At 56.3% G+C, this 9,814-nt stretch overlaps 1 protein-coding gene and 1 pseudogene across 1 annotated transcript; both read left to right on the forward strand.

Moving 5' to 3' along the window:
• Positions 1-238: 238 nt before the first annotated feature.
• Positions 239-8,556, forward strand: SHISA7 (shisa family member 7). The gene is made up of 4 exons (XM_006868096.1): positions 239-921; positions 3,339-3,493; positions 6,818-6,967; positions 7,907-8,556. Exons 1-4 carry the CDS (start codon positions 239-241, stop codon positions 8,554-8,556), a joined length of 1,638 nt encoding a protein of 545 aa, XP_006868158.1.
• A 152-nt stretch (positions 8,557-8,708) lies between these two features.
• On the forward strand, positions 8,709-9,446 carry LOC102816252 (annotated as a pseudogene).
• The last annotated feature ends 368 nt before the right edge of the window (positions 9,447-9,814 follow it).

A 9,814-nucleotide genomic window follows, 5' to 3' on the forward strand; every position in this document is an offset into this window, starting at 1 on the left:
CCTCTTCGCGTCTGGTCATCTTTCCACGTCGCGCTCCTGGCTGTCCGCCGCCCCACGGGACTGTCAACTTCGGGTCCCCTGCGCCCACCCTCCTGTCTCCTGCTCTACGCTTCTCTCCGTCTCTCCACCTCTCTGCCCGGCCGTCTCCCTCTCTGACCCTCTTTCCCGCTCCCTCTCCAACCTCTTCTCTCAGTCTGCCCCACAGCCTGGCGTTCCCGGCCGAACCCCCACCGCGCCCATGCCGGCCCGCCTGCTGCTCGGGACCCTGCTGCTCCTGGCCTCGGCGGTTGGCCCGGCCGGGGCGCGCCCGTCCAACACATCGAGCGCTGAGCCACCGGGCCCGCTGCCCGCCCTGCTGGCGCACCTGCGACGCCTGACCGGGGCGCTGACGGGCGGCGGCGGGGGCGCGGCCGGCCCGGGGTCCAACGGCACCAAGGGCAGCCCTGCGGGCAGCGCGGGCGCTGCAGCGCGGGCGCCCCCTCCCGCCGAGCTGTGCCACGGCTACTACGACGTCATGGGTCAGTACGACGCCACCTTCAACTGCAGCACTGGTTCCTACCGCTTCTGCTGCGGCACCTGCCACTACCGCTTCTGCTGCGAACACCGCCACATGCGCTTGGCGCAGGCCTCCTGCTCCAACTACGACACACCGCGCTGGGCCACCACGCCTCCGCCGCTGGCCGGGGGCGCTGGGGGCGCCGGGGGCGCAGGGGGAGGGCTCGGGCCCGGGCAGGCTGGCTGGCTGGAAGGAGGCCGAGCCGGGGGCGCTGGGGGGCGAGGGGGCGAGGGTCCCGGGGGCAGCACAGCCTACGTGGTGTGCGGCGTTATCAGCTTCGCCCTGGCCGTGGGCGTCGGCGCCAAAGTGGCCTTCAGCAAGGCGTCCGGTGCGCCCAGGGCGCACCGCGAGATCAACGTGCCTAGGTGAGTAAGCCCTCGGCCCGAGGGGAGGGCCCGGACCAGGGAGGTGGAGTCCAAAAGGGAAGGCGGGGCCACAGGGAGGAGGGGCGTGGCCTGATAAAGAGGCGTAAAGACTGAGGGCACCTCAGTCTCTGGGGTCTACCAATCTTTCTGAGCACCATACGTGGACCAGCAAGGACCTCTGACAAACTAGTGGTTACTAGTTGGGCTGCGGTACCGAGGGAGAAAGATGAGGCTTTCAGTTCCCGGTAAGGAAACCCTATATAAGGTCGCTGTGAGTCGGAACCGATTCCACAGCACATAACCACCACTCCCACCACCTTGTGGGTCAGCAGCTGGGAAAACAACAGTGAACAAAATCCTGGCTTGGGTTGCAATACCAGCTGTGCTACCTTCAAGCCCGTTGCTTAACCTCTCTGTGCCTCCGTTTCCTGTCTGTGAAATAGTACCAATAACAACCCGTTCAGACCGTGATGAAGATTAACTGAATTGATTCCGGTAATCCTGGCACATAGGTCGTTGTTGGGTGTCGTCCAATCCATTCAAACTCTGGGTGACCCCACATGACACAGTAGAACTGTCTTTTCTAGGCTGTGATCGTCTAACAACTTTTAAACAACAATCTTTATGGAGTGCCAGCTCTTTCTCCCATGGAGTTGCTGGGTGGGTTCGAACCACCAAACCTATGTGTTAGCAGCCAAGCACTTAGCTGTTGTGTCACCAGGATTCCTGGGCTCATGTTTAACAAGAACAACAAATATCGCTGAGATGGTTCCAACACATAGCAACCGTATGTGCAAATCCACTTGTACTTAATTGTGCTCATTTGGCACCTGTACATAGATCAAGAGGTATTCATGGGCATCAGGGCTGTACCCTTTCACTGTATTAATTTAATACGTATGCCGAGCAAGTAATCTAGGAAACTCAAGTACATGAAAAAGAATGCAGAATCAGGATTGAAGAAAGACTCATTAACAACCTCCAATATGCAGATGATACAACATTGCTCGCTCAAAGCAAAGGGGGCTTAAAGCCCTTACTGATGAAGATCAAAGACCACATTACAGTTCGTATGGATTACACCTCAACATAAAACAAAAATCCACGTAACTGTTCCTATAAGCAACGTCATGATAAACAATGAAAGGAATGAAGTTGTCAAGGATTTCCTTTTACTTGGATCCACATTCAGTGCCCAAGGGAGCCCATGGGAGTTCAGAAATCAAACAACGTGTTGCAATGGGTGGATCTACTGCAAAAAAAAAAACTCTTTAAAGTGTTCAAAGCTAAGGTGTCACTTTGAAGACTAAGATGCGCCTGACGCAAGCCACAGTATTTTCAATGCTTTTCATAATGCATGTGAAAGCTGAACAGTGAATAAGAAAGACTGAAGAACTGATGCCTTTGCGTTACAGACTGGTGAAGGATATTGACTCCCACAAGAACGAATAAGTCTCTATTGGAAGAAGTTCAGTCAGAATGTTTCTGGGAATAAGGATGGTGTGTGACTCTGTCTCACATACTTGGGGCATGTCATCGTGAAGGACCAGTCCCTGGAGAAAGACATCATGCTTAGTAGAGAGTCAGTGAAAAAGAAGACCCTCAAAGACATGGAGTGACACACAGTGACTGTGACAATGAGCTCACACAGAGCAGTAATTTTGAGGACCTCACAGGACCAGGCAGTATTTCATTCTGTACTACATGAAGTCACTGTGAATTGGAACCAACTCAATGGCATTTAGCAACGCTATACCTACGTGAAGAGGGCACCCTTTATTGTTACAGGAAAGATTGCAAAAGACACCGGGATGAACTCTTCCAGCTCAATTAAAGGCAGGACATCAGGGAAGAGGATAATGGGGACCCCAGAAAGGGCAGGGTCCAAAGAATGGGGAGACACGTAAGCAGAAGTCTTCAAGCAGGAGGTGTAGCCAGAAAAATCTTGGGGTTGGCAGGGCACAGATTATTGCTAGAGGTGCCGGACCAGCATGAAAGGACACTTTGAGTGAGAAGAGTGTTGTTGTGAAGTGCTGTCGGGTCGCTTCTGACCCATAGCAACCCTGTGTAGGGTTTCTGATGAGCGACTGGTAGGGTTGAACCACCGACCTTGCAGTTCAAATAACTTTGCAGTCTAGTCCATGAACCCACAGCGCCACACCAGAACTCATGGGGGGGAAGGGCGTGGTTAATTAATAGAGCCTGGCGGCTGGGGAAAGGGCAAGTCTGTGGTGAGTGGGCGTGCTCACGAAGAAGGCTTGGCCAGTGGGGATGGGATAGGGTCAGTGAGAAAGGATGTGACTGGTGTGAAACGCTGAATTGAGTGGACAGATTCTGCCAATGATGAGAGTAGGAAAGGGGGAAAGACCTATGGCACCCCTTCCCTGTTCCCTGACTATCCCCTCTGCCAATTCCAGGGCTCTAGTGGACATTCTGAGGCACCAGGCAGGGCCTGGGACCCGCCCTGACCGAACCAGAAGCAGCTCCCTGACTCCAGGGGCTGGAGGTCCTGACAGCATGGGCCCTAGGACACCCAAGAATCTGTACAACACCGTGAAGTCCTCCAATCTTGGTGAGTGACCACCTGCCAAGTCTCTGTCCCCACGCCAGCCCTCCTCCTCATGCCTTTCCTCAACCATGTCCCCATTCAACATCCACCATCCATGACTGGCCAGTTTCTGGGTAGGGCTGTCGGGGGATCCACAGTGACTCAGGTCTCCTCCCTCCTTACTGTACACCACCTGGGCCTAAGTCACGGGGGCCATGATGAATTACATTTTTGAGCTGGGTGTTGAAAGATGAGTGGGAAGTTTTAAGGCAGAGAAGAGAAAGGATTCGAGGCTACCTATCTTTTACATAAGTTTACCACCATATCAGCTTAAAAATCAAGCCAAGCTCATTCATCTTGTCTGGAACTCATGAGGGTTGTTATTGTTGGTAAGTGTGGTCGAATCGGTTTCCGAGGAGTGAATGGTGAGCTTGAACCGCCAACCTTTTGGTTCAAACCAGCTTTGCAGTCCAGCACACTAACCCACAGTGCCACACCAGGACTCCACGATGGTACTACATGAAATGACAACGGCACCTTCCTGGCTTTCACTGTGGAAAATTGGCCTCTGATGGGGTCAAAGTCACTGTGCTTTCCAAGTTCCTCTTTCAGCAAAGGGCCTTGGTGGCCCAGCGGGTTAAGCGTTGGGCAGCTAACGGAAAGGTTAGCAGTTTGAATCCCCCAGTTGCTTCTCGGGAGAATTATGAGGCTGTCTGTCTCCGTCAGTATTTACAGCCTTGGAAACCCTAGCGGCCAGTCTAGTCTGTCCTATAGGACCAGTGTGATTTAGAATGGACTCCGTAGCAGGGCGTTTGGGTCTGGTATGGGGCTGTGTGATCATGCTGTGCGGAGTGTTGAAAATCAAATCCACAGCCATCGAGTGGGTTCTGACCCACAGCAAAGAGGCCCTAGAGGACAGAGCCAAACAACCCATAAGGTTTCGGATTCTGTAAATCTTTGTAGGAACAGACAGCTTCATCGGAGCAGCCAATGGGTTTGAACTACTCACCCTTCTGTTAGCAGCCCAATGTTAACCCACTGTGCCCCAAGGGCTCCTTCCTCCACTTGTTGTTAAGTGCCATCAAGTCAGTTCTGACTCACAGAGACCCTGTATAGGATTTCTGAGGAGCGGCTGGTAGATTTTAACTGCCGACCTTATGGTTCCAACTACCCTTGTGGTCTAGTGCATTACCCTGTAGTACCACACCAAGACACGCTGACTCATGGAGGCTCTCTAATGGGAAACCATTTGTTTTAATTGCTGAATTGGTCGCTCACAGCTGCTGATAGAAACTGCTCAGTGGCACTGCTCTTCAAGTAGTGGCCAGACCATGTGCCATACCTTAGATACACCTCTGACTGCACCATTAGCTCGGGCCATTATGCAAGCCCCAAATGCTGCCCCTAGCTTAGACATTGTCCTAATGATGGTGAACCATGAGGAAGGCCTTTAGAAGCAGAGAAGCAGGGACAGTTATGGAGTTGGTCTTGGAGATGACCTGGCTGAGTGACCTGAACACTGGGTTGATAATCCAGGAGGAAGAAGTTACAATAAGAGGAAGGATGAGGGGAGGTTGCAGAAGTTGGCTTAAGGCAGAGAGATTCAGGAAAAAGGAGGGACCGGGGCTGGGACCTAAGTGGCTGTGATGGACAGAGGTGCTAAGAAGACTCCCAGGTGTTCCAGGTGTTGGGGGGCTAGTGAAGAGGGAACCAAGTCCACCATTGCCAGCCCTGAGCTGTGGATCACACTCTTCACCTCAGATTCGCCTGTGTGCCCAGTGGCATTGCTAAGGTCCTGGATGTGGGGTCAGTGGGGAGTGGGCAATGGCTGTAATGCCTCTTCCCTTCTTGGCCTCACAGATAACCTGCACCACAACTACCTGCACCTCAATGTCAACAGTCCCAAGCACCACGCTGCCACGCTGGGTATGCACAGATGGACCCGGGCCCCGAGCTTCTGGGAGGGCCAGGTTGCTGCTCCCCTCACGCCCTTTCATTGAGCACCTGTTGGGGGCCAAGCCACTGATGTCAGCTTTGTCCTCATGGGGTTTACAGTTCACCACGTGATCCTGTCTCCTCATTTGCACATCAGAAATGGTCTTCTCCCACCCACCTGGGATGGTGGCACAATATGTGGGCTACACGCCCCAGGAGGGCTGGGCACACAGAGATTACCCAATAAGGCCGGTTAGCCCTCTTCCTTGCAACACTGCCTGTGCCCCACTAAGCCTGTCCACTGAGGAATGGCGAGTATGCACAGGGACTGTGTTTCCAGAGTTCTCACTGTCCAAGGGGCAGCGGGCTGGGCTGCTGGGCTGAGCGTGGTGGGGCTGGGGGTCGGGACTCCTGGGTCCGAGGGAGGAGAATCTGGGGGTCAGGACTCCTGGATCTGAGGGAGGAGACTGGGGGTAGGGACTCCTGGGTCCGAAGGAGGAGGGGCTGGGGGTCAGGACTCCTGAGTCCGAGGGAGGAGGGGCTGGGGGTCAGGACTCCTGGGTCTGAGGGAGGAGGGGCTGGGGGTCAGGACTCCTGGGTCTGAGGGAGGAGGGGCTGGGGGTCAGGACTCCTGAGTCCGAGGGAGGAGGGGCTGGGGGTCAGGACTCCTGGGTCCGAGGGAGGAGGGGCTGGGCTGCTGGGCTGAGCGAGGAGGGGCTGGGGGTCGGGACTCCTGGGTCCGAGGGAGGAGAATCTGGGGGTCAGGACTCCCGGGTCCGAGGGAGGAGGGACTCGGGGTCAGGACTCCCGGGTCCGAGGGAGGAGGGGCTGGGGGTCAGGACTCCCGGGTCCGAGGGAGGAGGGGCTGGGGGTCAGGACTCCTGGGTCCGAGGGAGGAGGGGCTGGGGGTCAGGACTCCCGGGTCCGAGGGAGGAGGGACTAGGGGGTCAGGACTCCCGGGTCTGAGGGAGAAGGATCTGGGGGTCAGGACTCCCGGGACTGAGCGAGGAGGGGCTGGGGGTCGGGACTCCTGAGTCCGAGGGAGGAGGGGCTGGGGGTCAGGACTCCCGGGTCCGAGGGAGGAGGGACTAGGGGGTCAGGACTCCCGGGACTGAGGGAGGAGGGACTAGGGGGTCAGGACTCCCGGGTCTGAGGGAGAAGGATCTGGGGGTCAGGACTCCCGGGACTGAGGGAGGAGGGACTGGGGGTTCAGGACTCCTGGGTCTGAGGGCTGGGGGTCTAAGGGTCAGGACTCCTGGATCCTGAGGGAGGAGGCCTGGGGGCCTGGACGCCTGGGTCTGGAGGAGGAGGAAGGGCTGGGAGCTGTGGGTCTGAAGCACTTGGGTCAGGGAGGCTGAACTCCGGGTCTGAGAAAGGGGCGTGGATTCAGTGCGGCTCCGCCCCCTGCTGCAGACTGGCGAGCCGTGCCGCCGCCCAGCCCCTCTTTGCACTACTCCACGCTCTCCTGCTCTCGGTCCTTTCACAACCTCGCGCATCTACCCCCGTCTTACGAGGCCGCGGTCAAGTCGGAACTCAACCGCTACTCTTCCCTCAAGAGGCTGGGTAAGTCCTGGGAGGGAGAGCAGGGCGAGGGGATGAGGCTGAGTCAGCCACACGTTGTGTAGGACTCCTAATGGTTTAGATTCCACCCCCACCTAGGTGTTCTCCAAATGTATCCAGAATTACCTGGAGGAGAGGGGGACCTTGCTTAAAAATGCAGTCTTGCTCTCCCCAGGCCTTTCTTCCTCATCACTTGTACCAGCTACCTCAGGGAGATATGTTCCAGACCATCTCAGTAAACCTCAGTGCATATAAAGGTTACGTGTGCACTGCTCTGTCATCCATAAACTGTGCATGATGAAGAAGTTTTCAATGTTGTCAGGATGACCACACTATGACCCAGAGGTGCAAACTCTGCACACGACGTTGGGAAAAGACAGGGTTGCCACAAACCTTCAGATTGGTTTTAAAAAAGAAAGAAACACAGTTCCAGAGATCTGGGAAAATTCCGTTATCTTTTCATTCCATTATTCCGCAAACTTTTTGAGTGCCCTTGTATCTGGTGAAGCGCAATAAAACGAGGTGTGCCTGTATTTTCGATGGTTAGAAATCCAATTTAAGCAGCGACGGAAAAGAAGACAAGGAAAATACCTTGGCTCCATAAAGTTAGGTTCACACACAGGTAGACTAGCTTCATGTGTAGCTGGATCCAGGTGCCTCAAAACTATGGCCAGGTTTCTCCATCTCTCAACCCCATCCACTAGTCCTGGGTCTCTTTGGGCCATCAAAGCCCAGATGTGTTCTGATTAATGTTTGGGAAGAACCCATCTGTGTAGGGGAAATGACCAGAGAGTTTTGGGTGAGACAGAGAGTCCTTGCCTTCTGGGAGGGAGTGGGGAGTTGTCGGTGGGACTTAGGGTACAGTTAGGTGCTGATGGGAGATGGGGGTGGCCCGCGTGAGCTGGAGACCCACTATTAAGATTTGTTTTCCCTCTCGCCCAGCCGAGAAGGACCTGGATGAGGCTTACCTGAAGCGCTCGCACCTGACAGAGATGCCCCGTGGGACGTTGCCCTTGCACGCGCTGCGGCGCCCCGGCACAGGTGGCGGCTACCGCCTGGACGGCTGGGGCAGCCCCGAGGAGCTGAGTCTGGCTCCAGCACCCAACCCGCGGCGGGTCATGTCCCAGGAGCACCTACTGGGCGACGGAGGCCGAGGCTCGCGCTACGAGTTCACACTGCCGCGCGCGCGCCTGGTGTCACAGGAGCACCTGGTGTTGTCCTCACCCGAGGCACTGCGCCAGAGCCGCGAGCACCTGCTGTCACCACCGCGCAGTCCCGCACTGCCCCCGGAGCCGACCGCCCGGGCCAGCCTGGCCGCCTCTCACTCCAACCTGTTGCTGGGTCCCGGGGGGCCCCCTACACCCCTGCACGGGCTGCCGCCCCCGCCCGGCCTGCATGCCCATCACCACCACCACGGCCTGCACGGGTCGCCGCAGCCCGCCTGGATGGCGGACGCGGGCGGGGGTGGCGGCACGCTGGCTCGCAGGCCCCCCTTCCAGCGCCAGGGCACCTTGGAGCAGCTGCAGTTCATCCCAGGCCACCACCTGCCCCAGCACCTGCGCACTGCCAGCAAGAACGAGGTGACTGTCTGAGGCCGGGGCCTCCCAGGCCCCCAGCCCAGCCGGGATCCTCCAAAACAGACTCAGGGGCCTGGTACCCTCATGGGTGGAGGGGCCGGTGGAGGGGCCGCCTCTGACGACACTTTGATGGAATTGGCACCAGAGATGGTGCCTCCTTCCGGGAGATGGCGGAAGAGCAGATCTGGCCTCCTTTTACATCGGTGTTTGAGGTGGGGCCTCATTCCCATGACGTCATCACAGAGGAAGCTGCCCGCCTGTGAGGTCATCACTAGAAAAAGATCTGTGTTCTGTGACGTCATTACAGAGAGAGCTGCCTATCTGTGAGGTGATCACCAGAGAAAATGCCTGTGTTCTGTGAAGTAATCACAAATACTTCCTCCCTGTGATGTCACGGCAGCAGCAATGCCTTGCCCTGTGACATCGTTGCCAGAAAGACAGATTCCTTCCTTCCTGTGACGTCACTGCAGAGACAAGTCCCGCCCTATGACATCATCTCTAGCCACAAGGCCTCTTTTTTGCATCATCACCATCATCACAGGGACAATATTTTCTTCTTGTGTCTTCACTACAGAGAAGATGCCTGTACCCTATGTTGTCATCGCGACAGCAAAGCCATTTTCCGGTGACACGTCAAAGGGGGAAATGCCTCACCTAATGCGTCCCCACAGAAGAGTGATGCCTTCCTTCCAGGACAGCGTCACGGGGACTCTGTCTCCTTCCTGCAATGCCATCACCAGAGAAGGTGCCTTGCCCTGTGGTATCATCAAGGGACCATGCCTCTTCCTGTGATGTCATCACCAGAGATGGCAACCTGCTTCCGGGACATCTCCAGGATGAGGCACCTGCTTCGACATCACCACCAGATTCTACCCCAAGACACTGTTCCCACTGCTGTGTCATGAGGAGGCTGGGCATGACCACAGTCCATGACTACCCTAGAATGTCACTGCAGGAAGTGCCCTGCTCAGAGGTCATCACTGGGGAGGCTGCCCCATTCAGAGGGTCTTCTGCCAGTGATGATGGTCTGTCTGCAGGTTCTTGGTGGTAATACCCCTCCTTCTGAGACTCTGCCCCAGTGGCATCCTCAGAGTCCCCTTCCCAGAAACAATGCCCATTCTGGAAGGTCATCATTAGTGATGGCATCACCCGAGTTCCTGCCTTGTTTCACCATGACTTAAATCGGTCCCTTCCTTCCCAACACCAGGGATGTGCTTCCACAGAATATCCTCTAGATCTTGTGGTGGCAGTTGCTCCCTGCATCCTGCCCCTG

This window comes from Chrysochloris asiatica, unplaced genomic scaffold, assembly GCF_000296735.1.
Source record: "Chrysochloris asiatica unplaced genomic scaffold, ChrAsi1.0 scaffold00116, whole genome shotgun sequence".
NCBI lineage: Eukaryota > Metazoa > Chordata > Mammalia > Afrosoricida > Chrysochloridae > Chrysochloris > Chrysochloris asiatica.